At 53.5% G+C, this 26,014-nt stretch overlaps 1 protein-coding gene across 1 annotated transcript in view; it reads right to left on the bottom strand.

The window, feature by feature from the left end:
* reln (reelin) overlaps positions 1–26,014 on the bottom strand; it is a 70,447-nt gene that overhangs the window by 14,962 nt on the left and 29,471 nt on the right. The window contains exons 5-35 of the mRNA XM_084671879.1: positions 24,966–25,036; positions 17,636–17,668; positions 17,170–17,248; positions 16,738–16,834; positions 16,361–16,412; positions 15,626–15,722; positions 14,799–15,039; positions 14,533–14,678; positions 13,554–13,705; positions 13,164–13,279; positions 12,550–12,758; positions 12,196–12,324; positions 11,469–11,578; positions 11,310–11,376; positions 10,929–11,162; positions 10,494–10,655; positions 9,098–9,334; positions 8,349–8,541; positions 7,114–7,226; positions 6,063–6,200; positions 5,797–5,983; positions 5,442–5,647; positions 4,995–5,166; positions 4,357–4,563; positions 3,835–4,070; positions 3,411–3,568; positions 2,944–3,184; positions 2,758–2,834; positions 1,959–2,117; positions 1,252–1,446; positions 84–366 (exon numbers count right to left, since the gene is read on the bottom strand). Of these exons, the coding sequence (XP_084528005.1) occupies positions 84–366; positions 1,252–1,446; positions 1,959–2,117; positions 2,758–2,834; positions 2,944–3,184; positions 3,411–3,568; positions 3,835–4,070; positions 4,357–4,563; positions 4,995–5,166; positions 5,442–5,647; positions 5,797–5,983; positions 6,063–6,200; positions 7,114–7,226; positions 8,349–8,541; positions 9,098–9,334; positions 10,494–10,655; positions 10,929–11,162; positions 11,310–11,376; positions 11,469–11,578; positions 12,196–12,324; positions 12,550–12,758; positions 13,164–13,279; positions 13,554–13,705; positions 14,533–14,678; positions 14,799–15,039; positions 15,626–15,722; positions 16,361–16,412; positions 16,738–16,834; positions 17,170–17,248; positions 17,636–17,668; positions 24,966–25,036 (4,797 nt within the window). The remainder of the gene's footprint in view (positions 1–83; positions 367–1,251; positions 1,447–1,958; positions 2,118–2,757; positions 2,835–2,943; positions 3,185–3,410; positions 3,569–3,834; positions 4,071–4,356; positions 4,564–4,994; positions 5,167–5,441; positions 5,648–5,796; positions 5,984–6,062; positions 6,201–7,113; positions 7,227–8,348; positions 8,542–9,097; positions 9,335–10,493; positions 10,656–10,928; positions 11,163–11,309; positions 11,377–11,468; positions 11,579–12,195; positions 12,325–12,549; positions 12,759–13,163; positions 13,280–13,553; positions 13,706–14,532; positions 14,679–14,798; positions 15,040–15,625; positions 15,723–16,360; positions 16,413–16,737; positions 16,835–17,169; positions 17,249–17,635; positions 17,669–24,965; positions 25,037–26,014) is intronic.

Raw genomic sequence — 26,014 nt, 5'->3', positions numbered from 1 at the left:
ACCTTAAGATGAATAGCCTGATTCCCTAACCACTCAGCCATCCGCCCCTCCCCTTCCCCTCCCCTTCCCCCCCCCACACGTACTTGGCCGCGCTGGGCAGGTAGACGGTGATCCTCTTCCAGGTCTTGTACTGGGTGGACATGTAGATGGAGCTCTGTGTGTAGCCGGCACAGCCGATGGCGGGGGGCACACACTCGGGCGTGAGCAGCGTCCAGCGGCGCCCGCAGTCGCTGGAGAACTCCAGCCGCACGCCGTGGGCCAGCGTGGCCGACTGCAGGGCCTTGCTGCACCCCATGCTCAGGTCAAACTGCAGGAAGGAGGAGCCGGACACCTCAAAGTCCCAGCTCTCTGCGTAGCGGGGCTTCTCTGTGGGGGGAGGAGGAGTGGGGGGGAGGTGAGGGAGGGGGAGTCGAGGGAGGACGAGGGGGGGGGGGTGAGAGGAGGAGGGGGAGGAGGGGGAGGGAGAGGAGGAAGGGGAGGAGAGGGGGAGGGGAGAGATAACATGGTGAAGATGAAGAATGGTGTCTGGTTGCAGGCTTCATGTACATGTTACAGCACAGTGTTACATTGTGCTGTAAGATGTGTGTATGCATCCGAAAACAGCGTTATGGGCAGGTTATGCATCTTCTGACTTTTGAACGATACATTCCCTGACCATGTGGTTACATTACAGGGAGTAAAAAACAACAGCACGCAAAGTCAATAGGAGCACAGAAGTGCTCGAAAGACATCATAAATAATGTGTGCGGGTGTACGCCCCCGCACGTGCGTGTGTGTGTGTGTGTGTGTGTGGAGAGCGAGCGGGGGGATATAATAGCTACCATTGATTCATGTGTGTGTATATTTCCCTCCATAGGGGAACGCACACATCATGTGGCTACACCACACATTAATGCTCATGGGTTCGTTGCCAAATGACTCTTGGAGGGCTGGCTTAATGAACAAACCCAGAATTCCACTCCACTACAACACAAGCTCATAAATAACTACTGGGATGTTAAATCCCATTTGGAGGAATTCATTATTCATGAGATGTGGGTGTTGAGGAAAAGGGCTGATTCACTTTCAGCCTGGGTTACTTACTAAATGTGCTGAGATGCAGTGTGTGTGTGTGTGTGTGTGCGCGCGCGCGCGAGTATGCATGTCTGTGAAAGTGAGAGAGTCTGTGAGTGTGTTTGTGTGTGTCTGCATATAGTGTGTATGTCTACACGCGTGTGTGTGTGTGCGCGCGCGTGTGTGTGTGTGTCGTACTGTCGATGGCCTCAGAGTTGAAGGTCAGGGCCGTGTCGAGGGTCAGGCAGTCCACGGTCACCTCGCCCCCCTGCACGCGGTACCAGTTGTGTCTGAGAGGGGAGCTGCCGTCAAACTTGTCATGGAATCCCGTCCTGGAGCTGTCGTTCATGCCGATCAGGACGTCGTCCAGGGCCCACTGGGCCGAGTGTTTACCTGGGGGGGTGGAGGGGGGGCAGAGAAACATTACAGGCCTCATCTGGGGGGGGGGGACACAGAGAAACATTACAGGCCTCATCTGGGAGGGGGACACAGAGAAACATTACAGGCCTCATCTGGGAGGGGGGGACACAGAGAAACATCACAGGCCTCATCTGGGGGGGGGGACACAGAGAAACATCACAGGCCTCATCTGGGGGGGGGGACACAGAGAAACATTACAGGCCTCATCTGGGAGGGGGACACAGAGAAACATCACAGGCCTCATCTGGGGGGGGGACACAGAGAGAAACATCACAGGCCTCATCTTGCTGTTATCATAAAACAAACAACTGAGAAGCCTAGACTCTGCTACATGTGCGTGTCTTTGTATGGGAGTGTGATAAAAGTGTCTGTGTGTGTACGTATGTGAATGTGTGTGTGTGTACCAGTGTGGGTATTGAATGTGTGTATGTGCGAGCGTGTGGGTGTATATGTAAGTGTGTGTGTGTGTGTCTCCACCCCCTCACCCTGCTGGGGCTGCCACCAGCGGAACACGGTGTAGGGGGTCTTGGCTTGGGGGGGCAGCTCAATGGTGACCACCTGAGGCTCCAGGAAGGAGCCAAAGTCCAGCTCCCTTAGGAACTGCCACTGCACGCCGTTGTTGGTGGAGAACTGGACCAGCACCCCTGGGAGACGCGGGGGAGAGGAGGACAGGATGAGATGGCAGACAGCAGCGCCGGGTGGCCCCTGGGCTAGAGGGGCCGGTCTACTGACTCAGCTGCACATGAGACTGGAGGAAAACAGAACATGGATCTCTACAGTGTTGGCTGGACTACAACACCTTAAACGCTGGTTAAAGGTGTACAGAAGATTTTTACTAAGAGAGGGAGAGAAGGAGTGAGAGGGAGGGAGGGAGAGAGAGAAAGAGAGAGGGAGAAAGAGAGAGAAAGAGAGAGGGAGAAAGAGAGAGGGAGAAAGAGAGAGAAAGAGAGAGGGAGAAAGAGAGAGGGAGAAAGAGAGAGAAAGAGAGAGGGAGAAAGAGAGAGGGAGAAAGAGAGAGGGAGAGAGAGGGAGAAAGAGAGAAGGAGAGAGAGGGAGAAAGAGAGAAGGAGAGAGAGGGAGAAAGAGAGAAGGAGAGAGAGGGAGAAAGAGAGAAGGAGAGAGAGGGAGAAAGAGAGAAGGAGAGAGAGGGAGAAAGAGAGGGTCAGATGGCAGAGAAAGTGTGACATGCTGGAGTTCAAATCCACATTTCCGGCTGCAGTGTCAGCGAGCCTCCACAGGGAGTCAGCAGAGAGCTGGGATGAGGGCGAGGGACGGCATGGGCACCTTCGTTCCGGGAGCGGGGCCGGGCGCAGGTGGGGCCCAGGCTCTTGCTGCCGATGCGGATGTAGAACTGGACCAGCCTGGAGACGGGACAAGGGAGAGAAACGGGGAACGTTGTCACTCACGGCGTCACGCTTCGGACGTCTCACGGTGGGGGGGGGGGGGGGGGGCGGGGGGCGGAACACCTACCTGGTGTTGGTGGTGTCGAGGGGGACGGTGCGCGCCTCCCTCCTCCCTGGGCTGCTGAAGTAGAGGGCCTTGCCCTCGCTGATGGTGCCGCAGCCCCCGACCCCGCTGACCCCGCTGACCCCGCTGACCCCGCTGACCCCCACCCCGCTCAGGCTCTGCCACAGGGGGCTCAGCTTGCCATCGAAGCCCTCCGCTAGCTCTGTGGGAGTGGCTGTCGCCGGCACGCAGCTGTCCTGCTCCACTGCAGAACACACACACACACACACACACATCACACACAGATAACAGACAAGTTGTTTGAACATTCTCAATGCAATAGAACGCTCACTCATCTCCCCTTCTCTTTCATTTAGCCTTTCTCTTCCTCCTTCTTTCTGCTCCCCCTCACCTTTTGTGTGTAAGTGTGTGGGTGTGTATTTGTGTGTAAACCTATGTGTGTGTAGGTGTGTATTTGTGTGTGTGTGTACCTGTGTAGCCCATGTCGCAGAAGCAGACTCCAGAGATGCAGTCTCCGTGTCCTCCACAGTGGTTGGGGCAGGGCTCTGAGATGTACACCCCGTCCAGGGCGAAGGGCGGGGCGTCGCGGTACACGCTGCTCTCCTGGTACCAGCGGAACCGCGTCTTACTGGGGGAGGGCAAGACAGACGGAGGTCAAAGGTTATTCAAGGAGTCAAACCTTATAGGACTCTGGTAAGCATTTAAAAACGTGTGCAATACGTGGGAAAAACCCATTCACAGTTGCAACTGCTAATTGGATGATTAATTACAATAATATATATATATATATATAAATACTGACTCCTTTGAGCTCAACCTACTCTCACTAATCAGACTTTGTGTGAATAGATCCAAGTGACAAGCGTGTGACGTGTGAGCGGCCGGCCAGCCTACCTGGCGGACACGCTGCGCGGTATCACCACGGTGACCCTGGTCCACTGCTCGTAGTCTCCGGTGTGGTAGACGGTGGGGCCCCTGAGCTCCCGCCCGCTGCCCTCGCAGCCCCCCCGACCGGGGGACCCGGGGTAGCAGCCCTCGCGCACCAGGGCCCAGGAGCGCCCGGCGTCATGGGAGAACTGCAGCATGACCGGGGCCGCCCCGCTGAACTGGGCCTCGCAGCCGATGTTGAGCTGGAGGAGGGGGCGGGGCCATGAGAGGGGACGAGGGAGAATCAGTGAGAGCAGGGAAAATAAAGTCAACGGATTATTAAGGAGTTAAGTAGGAGTTTGGGGATGTTAGTATCCAGCACCGCAAGGTAACAGTAATGCCTCCATTCCAAATGTCCTTAACACAACTTTACAGTACAGGCATCATGAATAAACATAATTCATCGGAGGAGTTGACATGAGTGGTCGGTTCCTCCATCTCTGAAGCGTCAGCAGTGGCTGGGGTGTGTCCTCTCCCCGGTGGCGCTACCTTGAACTGCAGGGTGTAGCCGGCGCGCAGCGCCAGGTCTCTGGTCACCGCCACCCGGTCCCCGTCGGAGCGGCCGAACACCATGGCGGAGGGCGTGGGGGCGCAGAAGCTGTTGTTGCTCTCGCGGTCCATGCCCTCGTTCCCCAGCATGAGCCACACGCTCATCTGGTTCAGGGGGTAGTCGAACGCCGGCTTCTCATAGAAGTTCTGCACGTGGGAGGGGGGGAGAACGTCTGGTTACTCGTTGAACAAGAGGAGGACAGTGCTGTTGTTTTAGCACCGTGAGGGTTCATTTGACACCTTGAGTGTTCACATAGATCCCCTCTTATCATCGGGAACACTCCTGCTGTTAAATCAACACATTGACATCTGCTGAATACAGTCTACCGCAATTACAGATGACTAGTCTGCTTCCAGACCAGAGTTAGCAGTTATGCATCTATCATTATGGGATGGCTTTGCCCTGGGCTCTTAGCTGTGAGATCCTCCAGTCAGACTCTGACCTGGGGGAGGGTGGGGTTATCTCTGACCTGGGGGAGGGTGGGGTTATCTCTGACCTGGGGGAGGGTGGGGTTATCTCTGACCTGGGGGAGGGTGGGGTTATCTCTGACCTGGGGGAGGGTGGGGTTATCTCTGACCTGGGGGAGGGTGGGGTTAGCCATGGGGATGATGTGCTTCTCCCGCTCGGACAGGATGATGACGTCGTCGATGGCCCACTGGTCGTAGCCCTCGCCCGAGTGGAGGGGCTGCCACCAGCGGAAGCGTGTGGACGGGGTCTTGGAGGCCAGCGGGAGCTCGTAGTGGACAAACCTGAGGTGGGGGGGGGGGGGGGGTGAGGTTAGAACTCAGAACTGTATTCAGAAGGACAAACGAGGCAAGAAGAGTGTGTGTGTCTCAGTGTGTGAGACTGGGGGGGAGGAGGGTCTCCAGGGTGGATGGCAGGTAACACTGGTTCCCCCCCTTTCCCTTAGTTCAGGTGCTGGTTACCCCTCCCCCTCCCCCCTCCATGGTTGAGCCTGGGCTGGACTGGGCTGGTTCCTGTGAAGGTGTGGTGGTGTGAGGAGGATGTGTGGGCGTGGCCTCACCGGGGCTTGGTGAAGTCAGTGAAGTACATCTCGGCGATGAGGCCCCAGCTGATGCCGCCGTCGTTGCTGTACTGGAGCAGCACGCCCTCCTCCCTGCTGTCGGCATGGTTACACTCCGCCCAGTCCCCGCCCACGCGCAGGTAGAACTGCACAAACTCCGCCCACTCTGTGTCCAGGTCCCAGCTCACAAGCTGCCTTAGTCCAGCCTGGCGCACACGCACACACACACACGCAAGTATACGCAAGCATCACACACGCGCACACACACACACACACACACACATGTAAGTACACGCAAGCATCACACACGCACACTAATGACTCCAATGTGTCTGTGTGATGTTATATTTTATACCTTGCTGAAGTACAGAGAGGACCCGGAGGAGACCACCCCACAGCCCATGTCAGGGGTCACCACCTCTCCACCTATCACTTCCTGCCATGCGGCCAGCAGTGCATCCTGGGACTCGAAGTCCGACAGGACGCTGGAGGACAGAGGGGAGGAGGGCTGGCAGTCTGTTCCAGAGAAGCCCTCGTCACACCTAAGAAGAAAAAAGAGACGGTTTGTTGAGTGTGGGTGAGTGTATATGTGTGTATGTGTGTGTGTGTGTGATTACTGACCTGCAGTGTCCGTGGTCGCACCAGCCGTGTCCGTGACACATGTGGGGACACTGCTGTCCTATGTAGATGTCATCCAGAGCCCATTCATCCTGCTCCCCATAGTAGTTCTGGATCCACCGGAACCTGGTGGCACTTGACCTGAACACACACATATAAGAGAATGCGAGACAGAGAACAAAGGAATTTGAAGAGGTTACTTGAATGGAAAGAGGAGAGATTACTGCATGCCTGACCCAGATCAATATTTGATCATCACATTGATGCTTTTAACTCTGCCTGATATGAGATCAATGATTCATACACATCATGCTCTGGTGAGGGTCATTCAGTGCTCCATCATCTACAACCTAGTGTGTGTGTGTGTGTGTGTGCATGCTCATGTGTGTTTTAGTGCATGCCGCAGCATGTGGGGCTCCTGATGGATGATGCGGCCCAGACAGTCAAGTATATGGTGCTGTGTGTGTGTGTGTGTGTGTGTGTGTGGGTGTGTGTGTGTGTGTGGGTGTGTGTGTGTGTGTGTGGGTGTGTGTGTGTGTGTGTGTGTGTGTGTGTGTGTGTGTGGGTGTGTGTGTGTGTGTGTGTGTGTGTGTGTGTGTGTGTGTGTGTGTGTGTGGGTGTTGGGGGAGGACACCGCTCCAGTGACCTACATCGACCCCCAGCTGCACCTGACCATACAGGCCTGGTCTGGAATCCTCCATCTCCATTACAGCCCTGCCCCCCCCCCCCCCCCCGCCCCCCCTGCCCCCCCCCCCCTGCCCTCCTGGTGATGGAGGAGAATGAGAGCAGGACACCTTCACTTAGGAGCCTGGGGACAGAGCCGGGGCTGGAGGTCACAGTGTCCTTGGGGAGTGGGGGGGAGGCAGCTGGGAAGATTGACTATTTGAGCGTGTGTGTGATCGCATAATTCCTGTTCATATGAACACATGCTTGATTTTTTACAAAGAATGTGCGTGTGTGTGATTGTGTGTGTATATGACTTTGTATTTATACAGTCTGTGTGTATATATATGTGTGTGTGTGTGTGTGTATACAGTGTGTGTGTGTTCCTCACCATGTCTTGTGGGGCAGGGGCAGGGTGATGCGTCTCCAGTCTCTGAACTCAGACGGGTGGTAGACGCTGGGCGGGGTGAACTCTGAGCAGCTCGGCATGCCTGGCAGACAGGCCTGGGACGGGCAGGACACAGGGTCAAAGGTCACACAGCATCCACACAGCGTCCACACAGGACACAGGGTCAAAGGTCACACAGCGTCCACACAGCGTCCACACAGGACACAGGGTCAAAGGTCACACAGCGTCCACACAGCGTCCACACAGGACACAGGGTCAAAGGTCACACAGCGTCCACACAGCGTCCACACAGGACACAGGGTCAAAGGTCACACAGCGTCCACACAGCGTCCACACAGGACACAGGGTCAAAGGTCACACAGCGTCCACACAGCGTCCACACAGGACACAGGGTCAAAGGTCACACAGCGTCCACACAGCGTCCACACAGGACACAGGGTCAAAGGTCACACAGCGTCCACACAGCGTCCACACAGGACACAGGGTCAAAGGTCACACAGCGTCCACACAGCATCCACACAGGACACAGGGACTCACTATGACCATGCCCCCCCCCCCCCCCCACACACACACAGTCAGACAGGGCGTTCCGCTCCACCCCATGCAGTCAACAGAAGCCGTTGGACAGCTCCAGTGTCCACTCTGCTTGATTGACATCTACTGAGACTGACATGGATGATGGGTGAATGGGGGGGTTGAACCAAAAGCAGGCAGGTGGGCATCTCTGCTGCGGGTCTACCGCACTTGTTGAAGCCAGGATCCATGTGGTTGTGGTGCTTGGGGAAGACTCATTAAGTCTTATTCAGTTCCAAAGACGATCAAAAAATCATGGGGTTACTTGACAACTTGGAATATTTATGGTCCCGTTGGAAGCATGGAAAGTCTTTGTTGAATCGTTAGATGATAATATGCCTGCTGATTCAACTATTCATGTGTTTTGATGATAAGAAGTAATTACTGTAATTCTTCATGCCGCAGGAGACCAAGTAACACATTTAAAGACTCATTATTTAGACATTATTACTGATGCTATAATGGAAAGATCAATATTCATGTTCATAAATAAATGATGTATTTCATTGCTACTATCCAGGGGGACTTACAAAGCTTTCTCCAACTCATAACCAATGACACTACAAACTCCTGCTGAAAAGGGCAGTCCATTTCAGCAACCAAATGATTCAAAAAGACCTCCCTTTCCCATCCACCCCCCTTACCTCCTTGACCAGATGCCAGGTGAGCCCGTGATTGGTGGAGAACTCCAGCCGGACCTGCGTGTCAATGTGGGGGGAAGGCTCTCGTCCGCAGCCCATGACCAATGAGAACTGGAGGCTGTATGACGCGCCAATCTGCATGGACTGGGTCTCCACGTAGCGCAGGCTGGACCCAGGGCTTGGCTCCCCAGAGAAGCTGCAACACACAGGGGGAGACGTTATGTACCAACTGACCCCGACTGGGTGAAACTGCAGGATCGACAGACACCGATGATGCAGCAACATACAGAGAGCAGACCTATGCTATGCACCTGTCGGGTCATTTAAGCAAACTTTTTTTATGCTACGTGTTTCGTGTGTATTTTTGCCATCCGTAACGATGACAGGCACACTGGAATTCTGTGGCCCTGCTCCTCTTGTCAGTTTCCAAGCAGCTTATCTAAACCTGGAGTAAATCATCTAAACCAGTGGTTCTCAATCCTGGTCCCCAGGGACCCCGGCCCTGCATGTTTGAGATGTTTCCCTGCTCCAACACACCTGATTCAAATAAATGGGTCGTTATCCTGCCCTGTAGAAGCCTGGTAATGAACATGCATTTGAATCAGGTGTGTTGGAGGCAAGACACATCTAAAACATGCAGGACAGGGGGTCCCTGAGGACCAGGGTTGAGAACCACTAATCTTAACCTATCACCAATCAGTCCAAACCCTCCAGTGTGTGAGTGGTGCTCGGTTGAGGCTGTGTGAGGGTACCTGAGGGTCCAGTCGTGCTGGCAGTAGGGCTGCACGTGGCCCAGGTAGAAGCCCAGACTCTGGGTGACGTCCAGAACGTTGCTGAAGTCCAGGCTGATGGTGTTGAACAGGACTGAGGTCATGGTGATCTCGTCCAGCGCCCACACGTCCAGCCCGCGCCCCGAGTGGTACGGCTGCCACCAGCGGAACTGAACCCCAAACTTACGGGCTCCAGGGGGAAGCTCCACAGACACAATCCTGGGAGAGGAGAGAGGGATGGAGAGAGGGGAAGGGATGGGTGGAGGGAGGGGGATGGAGAGAGGGGAAGGGATGGGTGGAGGGAGGGGGATGGAGAGAGGGGAAGGGATGGGTGGAGGGAGGGGGATGGAGAGAGGGGAAGGGATGGGTGGAGGCAGGGAGGAAGAGGGATGGAGAGAGGGGAAGGGATGGGTGGAGGCAGGGAGGGAGAGGGATGGAGAGGAGAGGTGGAGGGATGGAGAGAGAGGAAAGGGATTGGAAGGGACAAAGGTTCGAGGAAAGGAAAGAGTGCGGGAAGATGAGTGGAGAGAGAGAGTGAGGGATGAGTGGAGAGAGAGAGAGAGAGAGAGAGAGAGAGAGAGAGAGAGAGAGAGAGAGAGAGAGAGAGTGAGGGAGGGAGGGATGAGAGGAGAGATAAAAGTGAGCGGGAGGGAGGGAGGACAGAGAAGGAGTGTGATGTGTTATCAGTGTGCCTTCTGCAGAGCCAAGCTGTCCAGCCGGAGTGAGTCATACTGTCTGGGTTCTGACTCAGGCTAGGAATGCTGCTCCATGGTTCACACATCCACAGGCTACATGTACTCAGTGGCCTCTCGTCAACACACACACACTAATAAAGACACATGCAAACATAACACACACACACATTAAGGTAGCAGTGTTACATCCTGACACATGGCCCTGTCTGGGCTGATGATGAACTCTCCAGGTGTGTTTGTGTGTGTAAATGTGTGTGTGTGTGTGTGTGAATGTGTGTGTGTGAGAGCTCTCCAGGCAGCCCGCTCTGGGAGTGTGTGTGTGTGCTGGTTACTTTGTCTTCATTACACACTGAGACAGCACTAACTGACTCAATGGCTCCCTGCAGGTTCCTCCTCTCCCTGTCCACCAGCCCACCATTAAGCAAGGAAATGTGTGTTAATGGCTTAATGGCCTCTCTGTGCTTTAAACACAAACACACACACATAAATGCATGCACACTCACTACTTCTCTCTCTCTCTCTCTCTCTCTCTCTCTCTCTCTCTCTCTCTCTCCCTCCCTCCCTCCCTCCCTCCCTCCCTCCCTCCCTCCCTCCCTCCCTCCCTCCCTCCCTCCCTCCCTCCCTCTCTCCCTCTCTCCCTCTCTCTCTCTCTCTCTCACACACACACACACGGTGATTGCTACCTGGGCTCGTGGAAGCCCTGGTAGGCATAGTGCTGCAGCAGTGTCCAGGTGATGCCGTTGTCTGAGGAGTAGTGCAGCAGGACGCCCTCCCCCGCCTGGTCAGGGGCGGGGCAGGAGCTCAGGATGCTGCGACTGCCCAGCCTCAGCGTGAACTGGAGATACCTGAGAGAGAGGGGGGGGGGGGAGACAAAGAGAGGGAGAGATGAAGACAGATAGAGAGAGACAGAGGGGGAGAGAGTGTGAGTGAGAGAGGAATGTTGGAGATGATGAGGGCCAGACAAGTAGAGGACAGAGATGAAGGGAAGAGGGTAGACAAACTCACAGTCAGCCAGGAAGGAGAGGTGTGTGTGCAGGGGAGGGTGGGTGATGGATGTGTGTGTGTGAGTGTGTAGGTGTGTGTGCTCCACATTGCCCCGGAGCGTTCCGTCTCCATACCTGGCCTGGGAGCTGTCCAGAGGAGCGGTGACAAGATGGCGTCTGCTGTCTCTGTTGAACACCAGGGCCTTGCCGCTGGCCAGCACGCCACAGCCGAAGCTGACCTCGGCGCCGCGCAGCGAGGAGAAGCTGTGATAGGACGAGAGGCGGGGGCTGGAGAAGCCCTCAGACAGGAAGGCCGGGAAGGTCTGGGATGCCAGCTCACACGCCGGCCCGCTGAACCCGGGGTCACATCTGTGGGAGGGAGGGGGAGAGAGAGGGAGAGAGAGGGGGAGAGAGACAGAGAGAAAGGGAGAGAGAGAGAGGGAGAGAGTGGTGGCTCTCCATCACAGAGCTCCAGCGATGGTCAGAGTAAACAGTGAGGGCGCTGTGGTTTCTTACTTGCAGCCGGTGCGAGAACAGTGTCCTCTTCCGGAGCAGAAACGCAGGCAGGACGGCCCGATGTACACTGGAGGAAACACACACACACGTTAACAGCAGCGCACAGGGGATGAGTCTAGTCATGGAAGTCCTACAGGCGGTTGTGTGAGTGGTTCTAACCGTTGTCTATCGCCCACATGTTGCCTGTGCCCATGCCTGACTGTCTCCAGCGGAACTGGGTGGTCTCTGTCAGGGCTGCGTTGGGCAGGGGGATGGAGATCCTGGTCCAACTACACACACAGACAGGTACACACACAGACTGGCTTAGACACACACACTCACACACACAGACTGGCTTAGACACACACACTCACACATACAGACTGGCTTAGACACACACTCACACACACACAGACTGGCTTAGACACACACACTCACACACACAGACTGGATTAGACACACACTCACACACACACAGACTGGCTTAGACACACACACTCACACACACAGACTGGCTTAGACACACACTCACACACACACACACACACACACACAGACTGGCTTAGACACACACTCACACACACACAGACTGGCTTAGACACACACTCACACACACACACAGACTGGCTTAGACACTCAAACACACACACACAGACTGGCTTAGACACACACACACACACACAGATGGCTAAACACACAGACTGGCTTAAACACACACACACACACACACAGACTGGCTTAGACACACACTCACACGCACAAACTATTTAAATAATACAGTAAAAAAATCCCTGAGGGTAGGCAGATTTACTGACACAGACTTACTGACACACACACACATACAAACACACACACACACACACACACACACACACACACACGCACACACACACACGCACACACACACCCGCTGTAGTTGTCTGAGGAGTAGATTGTGCTGTGGGCCAGGTGGGGTCCAGCGCACAGCTCTGGGAGGCACTCGGTGTGGAGCAGAGACCAGGAGCGCCCGTGATTGGTGGAGAACTCCAGGTTGACGCTAGCACGGAGAGAGACCGCACGAGTCTTTAAAACACCGTGGTTACCTAAACCTTAATAACACCTTGTACTGCTTTCAGTTTCCCCGCCTGCACTACGTACATTCCAATCACCCTAACCAACATCATCAGGGCTGTTTAAAGACAGTCATCGGACACGGGAGCTCCAGACTCCACTTCAAGCAAGCAATATTCAAGGCACAGTGGAGTGCTGAAGAGAGGCCTACCTGTTGGCGGGCTGGTAGGAGCCGCAGCCCAGGTTGATGGAGAACTGGGCCACGTGCGTGTGCGTGCCAGGCAGCACGGGCAGCAGCTGCATAAAGTCCAGGGCCCACACGTGGCGCTTGGCACCGCCGTGGACACGCTGCTCCAGGCAGAACTGGGTGACCGGAGTCTGCAGCTCGGTGGGCAGCGCCACTGACACGACGCCTGGAGTCTGGAGAGGAGGAGGAGGAGGAGGAGGAGGAGGAGGAGGAGGAGGAGGAGGAGGAGGAGGAGGAGGAGGAGGAGGAGGAGGAGGAGGAGGAGGAGGAGGTGGAGGTGGAGGAGGAGGAGGAGGAGGAGGAGGAGGAGGAGGAGAGAGGAGGGCACAAGAGAGGTGGAGAAGAGAGAGGAGAGAAGAGAGAGGAGGAGGAGGGGAGGGAGAGGAGGAGGGGAGAAGAGAGAGGAGGAGGGGAGAAGAGAGAGGATAGGAGAGAAGAAAGAGGAGGAGGTAGGGAAATGTAGGGAAAGTAAGGAAGGAGCAGAGGATGAGACAGTAAATACTGTGAGCAGACACACAGAGGCTTGGAAGGTGAGGCGGACCTCCAGTACATCACAGGAACATGTGACCTGGTCGTACCCTGTAGGAGGAGTAGGGCAGGGTGTCCAGTATGACGCGCTCCCTCCTGCCCTCAGACCTCCCAAACAGGATGACATCATTCTCGTGGGACTCCCCAGGGTCACACCCTGTGCCTCCTGATGAAACACAGACACATCGCTCAACTGTCAAAACAAGAGACAAAACTGTCCTTTGACGTGGTGAGTTAAGTTTTGTGTTTAGGGTGCTGTGTGTGAGAGGGTCAGGGTGCTGTGTGTGAGAGGGTTAGGGTGCTGTGTGTGAGAGGGTCAGGGTGCTGTGTGTGAGAGGGTTAGGGTGCTGTGTGTGAGAGGGTTAGGGTGCTGTGTGTGAGAGGGTTAGGGTGCTGTGTGTGAGAGGGTTAGGGTACTGTGTGTGAGATGGAGCTGGTACCCATGGTGAAGTAGAATCTCAGGTTGCCGAAGGAGGTTGTGTCCAGATAGGGGGTGCACACCTTCCTCTGCCCCTCCCCCTCCATAACCAGGGCGGAGCCAGACTCGACCTCGCCACACTGAGTACCATACACAGCCCCCTCAATGTCCCAGCTACACAGAGGGAAGAGGGGGGAGAGAAGAATAGAGTAAGAGGGAGGGAGGGAGGGAGAGATAGAGGGCAAGAGAGGGAGGGAGGGAGGGAGGGAGGGAAGGAGGGAGGGAGGGGGGGATGGAGGGAGGGAGGGAGGTAGGGAGGGAGGGAGGGAGGGAGGGAGGGAGGGAGGGAGGGAGGGAGGGAGGGAGGGAGGGAGGGAGGGAGGGAGGGAGGGAGGGAGGGAGGGAGGGAGGGAGGGAGGGAGGGAGGGAGAAAAGGTGTGTTGGGTTCCATTAGCACCTCATTTCCACAAATGCTGTCATACCAAGTAAGCACTTAACAGCACATTTACACTCATACGTTGTGTTCATTAGCACAACGAGTAGTAGCCAGCTTCTATCTACCGGATCTGAAATAAAACAGCTTGATTCGACCATTACAGACAGATTTACGAAGTTGTTACGTCTGGACAGCCAGATATTATCCCATGCAATTGCTGCACTTCTTAACAGTATAGGTGTGTGTGTGTGTGACGTGCTCCCAGTTGAACAGATGGAGTGACATCTCTGTAGCCGTGGAAAGCGGTGGCATTCACCACCTGTGCCAGTTCTCCGTAGGTGTCACATGACGCATCACCTGACATATGACAAGTGACAGCTTTACCCTGACGCAGGTCCACTGGTCGCCTAGCAGCTGATTATTCCCCCCCCCGGTTACTATGGAAATCAATAGAAATCTACTGACTGACTTCCCGGTCCTGAAAACATTGCTCATATGGATTGGATTTCAGCAATGGTTAAGATGAAAGACATTAATAATGATAATGAATACCCTAGGCACTTACTTGGAGGGAGGGCTCTCAAAGTCTTCCTCCCAGTAGCTCCGTCCCTCCTCACGGTGCAGGTCGATGTCTCTGGTGGTGGCGAAGGTATGGACCACCCCCTCGCCGCCATGGAAATACAGAGCATTGCCCTCTGACTGACAGGCATGCTGGCAAATCACAAAACACAGTCAAATAACCACGGCCAACACCACCTTAAGGACCTCCCCCCTCACACACACACACACATACATAAATAGAGAAACTAACATATAAATATGGCCTCATACCTTCACAGTGGCTCCAGGGAAGAAGAGCCAGTTGGCAGTGTTTGGGGGGTCCAGGTTGTCTTCCATGAGTGGGGGTCTGTGAGCAGCGTTGACCAGCAGGATGTTGTCGAGGCCCCAGCAGGACTCGTAGCCCTCTGGGCCCTGGGGGGGCTCCTGGGACCAGCGCAGGCGCACCCCCTCCCCTCTGGACGGGACCGGCAGGGGCAGGAGGTGGACCACCGTACTGCTGTTAGTCGGAGCTCTGCAGGAGGGGAACGAGGAATGAGGGGGAGGGGGGGAGCAGGGAGGAGGGGAGGAGGGAGAAGGGGAGGAGGAGGGGGAAGGGGAGGAGGGAGAAGGGGAGGAGGAGGGGCAATAGGGAGAAGGGGAGGAGGAGGGGGAGGTGGGGGAGAAGAGGTGGACGCAATCCAAGGGTTAGGATTCTGTACGTGAAATCATCACACGCAATTAGCAAACCGCTGGGGATAATGACAAGACATTATAAGCTCGATCTCAGCTTGGTCGAGGAAAAGTGTGAGAGAGAAAGAGAGAAAAAGTGAATAGAGAAAGACCAAAAGAGAGAGAGAGAGAAGAAGAGATTACAGTCAGGAAAACAGGAAAGGGTTGACAAATTGAGAGGGGGAGGTGTGAAAGAGGTAAAAAAAAAGAAACGAGAGAAGACAGGGTGTTTGCGACAGATGGAGGGATGTGCGTGCGTGAGAAGGAAGAGAGAGAGAAAGAGAGAGAGAGAGAGAGAGAGAGGGAGAGAGAGGGAGAAAGAGAGGGACAGGGAGAGAGAGAGAGAGAGAGAGAGAGAGAGAGATAGAGAGAGAGAGAGAGAGAGAGACCTTATCTTCTCCAGGACGATCCAGTCATCTGAGCTGTTCAGGCTGAACGACACGGTGATGCTGGGGTCTGCGTAACTAAAGCGACAGGAGCCAGAACCTGTGAAACACACACAAGCATTCCCACGAGTTAAGCAAAACAAGTGCAAACACACACACATTCACACACACAGTCATAGACAGAAGGGTTTACATTGGTACTTCATGAGTCGACAGCTCTGTGTATTAACGCCGCTCTGAGCCCCCGGGGAGAGGTGGCGGAGGCCAATGCAAAATAATGTGTCAGCTTTTTTGTGTGTTTTTCTTGCCGCCATAAATCGAATTTCCCCTCCATCACAGTGGCAATGATCCACTGGTGCCCCGGGGGCCGGCGGGCACCTAATGGCAGAGCCCCCCTTCACGCCCACCCCCCTCCAGTCACTCAAATGCATGGACAGCGTGGGAGTCTAAGTGATCGGCTTAGCCAAGGAGAGCATCGTGTACTGTTTGTGTGGTTGGGTGATACGTGTGTGTGTGTATGTATGTGTGTGTATGTATTTGTGTGTGGGATATTGGGTCATAGGTCACTAATGGAATAAAGGGTCATTCACCTGGCGCCTCAGCAATGCCGTAAGGAGAGAGCTCTCCCTCCCTCTCTCCTCCACTCCCTATGATGTGTGTATGATGTATGCGTGTGATGTGTGTGATGTGTGTGTAATGTGTGTGTGTGTGTGTGTGATGTGTAAAGTAGATACGTACCCAGAGCAAACTGAAGGATGGAGGCAGTGCTGGTGTTCAGAGGCATGGTGGTCTGAGAAAGGACACAGGTTAGTGTTGCTACGAGGCTTTCATCTCTTGTAACAGAAAATACTGTCTGTTTCTACTTGATTAAGAGTGTGCAAGTGTGCCTGAGACGTGTACGTGTGTGTGTGTGTGTGTGTATACATGGGTGACTGTGTGTGTGACTGTGTGTGTCGGCATGTGTGTCCCTGTGTGTGTAGCTGTATGTCTAGGGCACACTCGGTTCTATGTTTGCCTGTGACTGTGGTTGTGGTCAATGTGACTGAGGTCATGTAGCGGTTTCCAACAGGGCTCAGAGGGTTTGTGGTTGTGGTCAGGGTTGGTCCTGTAGTTACCAGGGCTCTCTCTCCAAAGGGTTCACAGAAGGTCACGGCACGGCCATGCATCAGAACCCCACACTGCTCCCCCACCTCACAGGTACTGCACTCAGCCCTGAGGGAGGGAGGGAGGGAAGGAGGGAAGGAGGGAAGGAGGGAGGGAGGGAGGGAGGGAGGGAGGGAGGGAGGGAGGGAGGGAGGGAGGGAAGGATGGAAGGAGGGAGGGAGGGAGGGAGGGAGGGAGGGAGGGAGGGAGGGAGGGAGGGAGGGAGGGAGGGAGGGAGGGAGGGAGGGAGGGAGGGAGGGAGGGAGGGAGGGAGGGGAAAAGGAGAGGCAGATAAAGGGAGAGAGAAAGAGAGAGAGAAACTGTTAGATTAACATCAAAAATTGAATTACTACTACATAGAATATGTCTTTAATGAAGGGTGTCTTCTGGTACCAGTGTCCTACCAGATGTTGGGGTCCAGTTCTCCTTGCAGGTTTGAGTCAAAGTCATCACGCAGCACGGCGTGGTTACCATGGATCTCAGCTACACACGCACACACAAGTTAGATGCCAACACAGTATAGTAGTAATCGTGATCATAGACACATTCAATACAATGTGATGCTTTAATTATCGAGGCTCAGTTACTGTAGCATTATGCTGTGTTCAAACGGAAAGCAAAGCAAAATACTTGAGTGAATTAAGCAACTTTTTCGCTTTGCGTTCATTTGTGTTTATTCGCACAAATCAATGTAAGTATGGAAGTGAATCAGTGAATTTTAAAAGGCATTGAATACTTAATATTGAAATTTTGACACCACCAAATTTGTTGTTTTTGAATTCACCTCTTTAAAATTGAAATATAAATTGATTCTACTGTAAAAAAAAATTCTAATACAATCGGTGTAAAAACAAGTATGAAAGCACTCACCAAGACTGGGCCTCGACGGGGACTCAGTGGGGGCTGAAACAGACAGGGGAGTACTATCCAGTCAGATGTGGAAGAATATGCCCTGAACTGTGACAGTCATTCATTGTGTGCGTGTGATTATGTGTGTAAATCCAAGCATGCTTAGACACACTCTTCATTCAACTTTAAGCTGAGCCAACTTGTGTGTGTCCAGCCAATGACCCTTCACTCCTGTAAACCCAAAGCAGGACATGTTCAACTCACAACCTGTCCTAGATGTGCCCAGTGTGTGGATGTGTGGTGCATGATCTCTCATGGTTTAAGAGTTTCAGCATTAGTTTCTAGGCTAAGAAGCTTTAGTTGGAAGCACTTGCCATATATCCAATACAAGATATACTGACTGAGATATGACAGAGTAAAATAAACTCTTAAATCGGTGCTCTTTAATGGTCCCCCACCTCATATGTATAATGGTAGTTAGTTGAGTTGTGTCACCCCCACATCCTCTGATGCACCCCCCCCCCCACTGCTCTGGAAGCCTGGGTGTGGGCTCCTTCTTCTTTGAAAGAGACTTATTTCATAGCGGATTCGTCTGAGTCGAGGGATTATCTGCCCTTATATTCTCCTCCAGACCGAACGAGACGGCCCGCCCGATAACCCCAATCCAAGATAACACACGACTCAACACCCACTCCTGCACCACCCGCCGAAAAAGTTGAAGGTTGGAAACTTTCAGGAGATTTTCACACAACTCTCAACCCGTACAGAAACTCCTCATATCTGCTGTGTGTGTCTGGGGGGGTGGAGGGGGTATTGAGAAAGGACGGTAAGGGGGGGGGGGTGGAGGGGGTATTGAGAAAGGACGGTAAGGGGGGGGGGGTGGAGGGGGTATTGAGAAAGGACGGTAAGGGGGGGGGGGGGTGGTTGCTAAATAATGAGACCTGAATCTAAAAAAAGTCAGGGGGTGAGGGGGATTATGAAAATGGTTTCCTACTTTTGCTTCAAGCCTCCGGCTTCACGTCCTTAAACAGCCGCGATCATTCCTCTCTCTGGATTCTAATGCTTGGGCCTTTTTAAAATGGATTTGCTATTCAGAGAAGAGGGGGGTTGAGGGATTGGTGTGGCCAAGTTAGTGCTGACAGCAAAAGTTGGAGACTTAGTGTTCGGTCTGACAAAGAGAGAGAGAGGAAAAGAGAGGGAGAGAGAAAAGGAGAAAGAGAGGGAGCGAGGGAGAAGGAGAAGGAGAAAGAGGGAGCGAGGGAAGTAGAGAAAAAGACTGAAATAGGGAGAGGGAGGGAGGGAAGGTGACTGCGTTTGAGGGTCCTGAGCTGCATGGCTGAAACGTGGGGCTGCAATGAAGGCCTATTAAAAGTAGATCAAAGAGCCTCTTTTCTCCAAGCCTAATCCTCCAAATGTCGACTGATTCAAAACATGTTTGGAACGATCTATCAATCCCAGCCCAAGCTTGCTCATTGCCCCTCATTAAAGATCTTATTAAACTGCGTTAGAGATCAAATGTTGCAGCGAGTGGGCGTCGTCGGTACGTGTTTGAGTTACTTACCTAAGCGATGCACGCACACACACACAGACTAAACGTACCCATAATACATTTCTGGTTTCTTCCTTAAAACCTTTTCTATAAACTGCCCTACATCACTCTGTCACTTTGTCACTCTCCAACAAACAAATCCCTCTGAAGTTCTTGTGTGTGTTTATGTTTGGCCGGGGAAAGGCCTCCGTTTCACTGATCTAATCCCCTAAAAAAAGCCCTCCTTCATCCCATCCCTCCATTTCTCCCTCTCTCTCTTTCTCTCGATATCTCTCTCTCTCTCCGCCTGTCAGGACCTCTCCCTCTCTCTGCCAGTTCTGTCCCTCCTCCCCTCTCCACCCCCCTCCTCCCCTCTCCACCCCCTTTCTCCCCTCTCCACCCCCTTCCTCCTCTCTCCTCTCTCCAATCCTCCCCTCCTCACAGAAGGAGCAGACAGGGCTGCTCATTTCACTCTTCTTAATCCCCCTCTCACTTTCTTAAAGACTTCAATTACCGCCTCCTCTATTACGGACTCATCTCTGCTAATGCTTGTATCTCCCCGGCCAGGGGCTTACTTACACACACACACACACAAACACACACACACACACATCCTCAAACTGTTGGCACACATGCTTTTATTCACCACCTCTAACCTCCTCTCCAACACACACACACAACTGTGAACCCCAAATTAGGGAGCCAGGGAAGAATGGAAAGGCGTAGGAGGAGAGGGGGGAGGTAGAACAGGGATGGAGAAAAGAGGGAGAAACTTAATGGGAAGAAGCTTTGTCAGATTGCAGGCCATGAAGAGCGCAGGGAACTACTCACCCTAAATCTTCTTCCCTTCTCTCTATCTCCTCGCCCTAATCTCTCTGTTTCCATCCAGCGTCTCCCCCCCCCCTCTCTCTCGCCTTCTCTCTTCCTCCCCCTCACTCTCCCAACTCCTCTCTACCTCTCTCCTCCCCCCCCCCTCCCCCCCCTTCTTTCTCACAGCCACACTCAGGAAAAACAACAACATCCTGGGTCCTGGTGAGTCAGTAATTGCAACGGCCAATTAGACGGAGGAGCGACTTCAAACACGCGGCTCCCATTCTCAAGCACCGTGGAGAGTGGGCCTGGGGGGGAGGGAGGGAGGGAGGGAGGGAGAGAGAGAGAGAGAGAGAGAGAGAGAGAGAGAGAGAGAGAGAGAGAGAGAGAGAGAGAGAGAGAGAGAGAGAGAGAGAGAGACAATGGGGGAAAGAGAGACCGAAGAGTGGGGAGAGCTAAGGGGAGAGAGAGAAGGAGAGGGAGAGAGGGGCTGTGTTGGGGGGGGGGTGGGAAAGAACCTCTCCAAGGTCAGCCTAAGGCCACTTCAGTCCACTTAGCCCTGTGGAGGAGGCCTTTTCTTTGGGCTTCAACAGCTATCATTACCCCACTCCCATGTGAGGAGAGAGGAGTGGGGAGAGGGGAGGGGTCTGAGCGTGACTCTGGGTTTGTTGTTTTCCCTTTGTGACTTATTGTTTCCTCTGTGTAATGGGAGAGTGACTGGACGCATGCAAAGTAAGACGATTTTGGAACACAATGATTGGCTATCAAAGCTTCTGCAAGTCTCCCGCGGACGAATCCGGCCTCGCAAATCAGTCTGAGATGGGCAGGTCATTTCCCTCAGGATCCATTACCATAACAACCTCTCAGATGCAGAGACATTATTATGGGCTGGAGTGAGCAGACCAACCCCTCTATGGCCGCGCGGTGACGGCAAGGCGGAAAGGAGCGAGGTGAGGGAGAGAGATGGCGAGGAAAGGCTCGGATCACAAGAAGAGAAGGGCTCAAAATAAAGGGAGGGAGGGAGGGATGCAAAGAAAATGAGAGAACTGGATGAGAGTGCTCTCAAGGTTCCAAGGCTATGAGGAATGTCTTGCTAGCTGGCTTGCCTGTATACGTGTGGAAGGTTGAGGCTGGGTTTGGCTAGCCGCCCCCCCCCAGCCCCCCTGCCCCAGCCCCAGCCCCCCTGTGATCAGCCGTCCCTTGGGGAACTGTGGGCCTGTCTGAGTTATACCTCCCTTTAATAATCCATCTGGGCTGCCCGGCACTCTGCCCGGCCCATAAACCCAGGATTTATCCCCCGCTGAAAATGAAAGAGACTGGCAGAGCCAGGGAGGAAGAAGGACTTCTGCCCACCCTGTCAGGAGATAGGGCTGATAGACTGCCCTGTGTGTCATCCACCCCCCCCCCCCCCCCCCACCCTCCACACACACACAGCTCTACTCCATCCAGGCCGTTCCGGGCCCTGCCTAGGGCCTAGTTCCCCCTGCAGCTGGCTCAATCCACAGGGACTCAATGGCCCTCTTTATGGCCTTCTCTTCATGTCAAGTGTGTGAGGAGAAGTCATTTTTCAGAAGCTTTGTACAGTATATATAGGTGTGTGTGTCTGCCTCACTGCCTGTCTGTCTGTTCCTCTGCCTGCCTGCCCGCCTGCCTGCCTGCCTGTCTACCTGCCCACCCATCATAGTCTTTCATTATCCTGACTCTTAAGTGAATGTAAAAGAGTGAAGTGCTGGGATTTGAGTCTCTCCTGGTTGGAGGAAAAGTGATGGGGTAAACAGAGTGTAGATCAAAGCTTAACCAAGGGGAAGTTAGAGGGAAGGAGGGAGAGAGAGCCAGGGAGAGAGAGAGGGGAAAGGAAAGATTGCTGGCACAGCAGAAAGCCTCTTCAGGAGGACAGGAGGAGCAATGTGTGTGTGTGTGTGTGTGTGAGGTCAGGCTTCCCCCAGCAGCCAGACAGATCTTCTTACAAACATGGCTGACACACATACACGCACACATTTTCCTCCTGAGCTTATGTCTGAGCTGGCTTTCAGAGGCAGCCACATGGAAACTCGAAAACAAACACCTGTCTACTCTCACTGCCCGCGTAGCCCTGACCAGAGAAACACTCACTGCCCGCGTAGCCCTGACCAGAGAAACACTCACTTCCCGCGTAGCCCTGACAAGAGAAACACTCACTTCCTGCGTAGACCTGACCAGAGAAACACTCATTGCCCGCGTTGACCTGAACAGAGAACAAGTTACTGCTTCCAAAGTGATAGGTTTGTCTCCTCTTGTCCTTTCTACATTTATTTTTCAATCCTCTTTAACATCCCATCTCAAGTATCTGCCTCCCTCCCCCTGTCTCCCTCTCCTCCAGTCTCCCTCTATGTCTTTCTCCCCCTGTCTCCCTCTCCTCAAGTCTCCCTCTATGTCTTTCTCCCCCAGTCTCCCTCTCCTCCAGTCTCCCTCTCTGCCTCCCTCCCCCAGTCTCCCTCTCCTCCAGTCTCCCTCTATGTCTTTCTCCCCCTGTCTCCCTCTCCTCCAGTCTCCCTCTATGTCTTTCTCCACCAGTCTCCCTCTCTGCCTCACACCCCCAGTCTCTCTCTATGTCTCTCTCCACCAGTCTAGTGCTATGGTTCTATTAGGGCTGGGTGCAGAGGGCTCTTTTGCTGTCCTCTAATCCTCCCATTTGTTCTTAAAAGCTTCAGCCCCAATTCCCACTTTCTAGAGTGGTCTGTTGTTAGCCGTCTCGCTCCCTCTCTGCCGTCTCCCGCCTCTCCCTCCTCCCCCCTCTCTTTCCACCCCTTTCTTTCCATCAAGGATCACAACCCTGCTTTAGATGGCTTTAATTTCTCCGGCTCCTTAAAGCTGCGTCTAAGCACATGAACTTCTGAAGTGGCTTGAGCCCTTTGATATCTGTGATTTCCTCTTTTGAATGCGTTTGCATTTGAAGAAACTTCCCTCCCCTGAAAGACTTGGTACTCCATGTGCCCCTCTGTAAGTGTGGAGTCAGGGACCATGTTCCAGCCGGCTGGAGGAGCTGTGCTTCACCCCCTAAAGGCCTCAACCAGAAGACGGACCCCAAGCGGAAATAAGGGAATACTGAAGTCTAATCGGAATGTAAGAAATGACAGCTGACAGAGGACCTCCGTGGACAGACAGACACAGACAGACAGGCACAGACAGACAGGCACAGACAGACAGACACAGACAGACAGGCACAGACAGACAGACACAGACAGACAGGCACAGACAGACAGGCACAGACAGACAGACAGGCACAGACAGACAGGCACAGACAGACAGGACAGACAGACAGACAGACAGGACAGACAGGCACAGACAGACAGGCACAGACAGACAGACACAGACAGGCACAGACAGACAGACACAGACAGACAGGACAGACAGATAGACAGGACAGACAGACAGATAGACAGGACAGACAGGACAGACAGGCCCCTCTCACTCAGGAATGAGGCCATAACGTGGCCTCTGTTTGATTTCACTCTGTTTGATCTTTCCCCCTCTGACACCTGGCCCACAATTTATGACCTTCAATTTTTTCGAAAACACCCTCCACCCATCCCTCCGTCTCTCCCTCTCTCTCTCCATCCCTCCACCTCTCATTCGCTGGAGACAGGAGCTCTTATTACTGAGACCAGCAATTTACCGCCCCTGTCTCCCTCCGCTTTCCTCCTCTCTCCATCGTCCCTGTCGCTCCTGTCTCCTCTCCATCTCACTCTGTTCTCGCTTCCCATCTTGTTTCCTGTACCTCACTCCGTGTGTCATCTTCAGCCCATTCCCCCATCTCACCCCCTCTCTCCTTCTCTCTCTCTCTGTCTCTTACCCTGCTCCACGGGTCTGGTAAGGTCTCAATCTCTGTTCCCCAGCCTGCCCTCTGGGTATCAGCACTGGGTGTCTGAGTGTGTGAAGCCAGGGGATTGGCAAGAAGCAGCCAGGCCTCTACTGCTGGGCCAAACAGACGTATCGTTTCGGAGGGCAGGCGACCTTGAGTGTGTGTGTGAGTGTGTGTATGTGTGTGTGAGTGTGTGAGTGTGTGTGTGTGTGAATCTGAGCTGGTGGTAGAGATGATGAGACTGGCCCCAGGCAGACAGATAGAGGACAGCCATCTTGGCTCTCTCTCTCTCTCTCTCTCTCTCTCTCTCTCTCTCTCTCTCTCTCTCTCTCTCTCACACTCTCTCTCTCTCTCTCTCTCTCTCTCTCTCTCTCTCTCTCTCTCTCTCTCTCTCTCTCTCTCCATCTTTTCTCTTCACTGGAGTGACTGGCTGGTGTGTTTCTTCAGCCTCTCTGATGCCAGCACCCATCATCCCTTCAGTCCTCCCCCATCCCGCCGTTCCTCTCCCTCTCCTCCGGGCTGAATGAGGCTTCCAAGCCCAGCCCAGCCTGTGCCTCACTGGTACTTGCGATGGCTTTAAGCTCCAAGCCATGAAGAAGTGTTTCATGGAGTATTTTGAAAACAGAAACAGCACACAGATTTGTGTTTTTAAATGAGCTACCACTCTCTGTCAAAGTGTCAGAGTGATCTGTTAGCCGTGCTTGAATGAGAAAGTTTTGGAACTCGTAAACAAGCAATTATCAACTCTCCAAATGCATTCTGGGAGTGTGCTGTCAATATTTACTTAGCGCTGTCACAGGAATGCAGTACAGTGTAAGAAGAGACAGGACTGAACTATAAATCTGTAAGAAATAGCTGAGTTTAGTATAATCTTTAATTACACTGGTGCTCTAGGAGACCCAAACATTTCTAGATATACAGTTTGTCTGGCATCATGGTTTGCTTGGGAGTAATTCATTAATGTTCCCGTGGTCATGAGTATAGCTGTATGCTGTGTTTTAATGGGGTGTGTGTGCACGTAGTTGTGTGTGTGTCCGGATGAATGACGTGGTGTGTGTATGGGTGCTGAGTGTGTCTGTGTGTGTGCCGGAATGGATGATGTGTGTGTGTCAGGAAAGATTGTGTGTGTGTGTTTGTCACAGATGGATGATGTGTGTGTGTGTTCTTCTCACCTCCCTGCTCACAGAGCTGCTGGGCCAGAGCGTCCTTGAAGATTATCTGCCCCCGATGGGTGGAGGTGGCCCTGAGAGAGGAGAGAGAGAAAAGGAGGCGAGAGGGGAATGGAGGAGGAGATAGGGGAGAGGAGGAGATAGGGGAGAGGAGGAGAGAGGGGAGAGGAGGAGAGAGGGGAGAGGAGAGAGGGGAGAGGAGGAGAGAGGGGAGAGGAAAGAGAGAAGTGAGAGGAAAGAGGGGAGAGGAGGAGAAAGAGGAGAGAGGAGAGGAAAGTAGGAGAGAAGGGAGAGGAAGAGAGAGAGACAGAAAAAGAGAGAGAAAGAGAGACAAGAAAGCAAGAGAGAGCACATTAAATCAAACAGTTCAGAGGGGAAAGATAAGTATTTTACAAACTGATAGGAAGATCCGCTCAGTGCAGATGGCTTTATTCACCAGTTAATGAAAGTGTGTGTGTGTGTGTGTGTCTTCAAGGACGGCGTCTCACTCTGAAAGAGAGAGTCTGCCTCGAGCGAACGCAACTTGACACTGAGAAAGTCGCTGTCGCAGAAATGCATCCGACTGTCCTATGCTTGCGTGCGTACAGTAGGTCAACAGTACATCGCGTGCATGGCCCTGCACACACAGGCTGTCCATGGTGACCAACATGTATTATTCACCTGGGTAGCAAGTGGATCTACACCAGGAGGACGAAATAGGTCAAAGTGGGATATGAGAGATCCTACTTCATACAAAACCTCAACTCTAACCCTAACTCTAACTCTTAGCACTGGACTGTGCTAGGCTGTGCTATGCAGTACTGTGCTGTGCAGTACAGTACCGTGCTAGGCTGTGCTATGCAGTAGTGTACTGTACTATGCAGTACTGTACCAGATGGTGGGAAGAAAGACTGCAGTGCTAGTGAGGCAAAAGGTCCTGTGGTCGAGTGAAGCCAAAGGCAGGTCTGCCAGACTTCCTTCCTGGAGAGATGAGGGCAAGAGTTCAACACACACACAAACACACACACACATTGCGAGTCATCAGAAGAGGTACTAGGCCTGGACCTTGCAAT

Source organism: Hypomesus nipponensis, chromosome 14 (genome assembly GCF_054491055.1).
Source record: "Hypomesus nipponensis isolate SF chromosome 14, ASM5449105v1, whole genome shotgun sequence".
Classification (NCBI taxonomy): domain Eukaryota; kingdom Metazoa; phylum Chordata; class Actinopteri; order Osmeriformes; family Osmeridae; genus Hypomesus; species Hypomesus nipponensis.
This window is presented reverse-complemented; position numbering and strand designations above follow the sequence as displayed.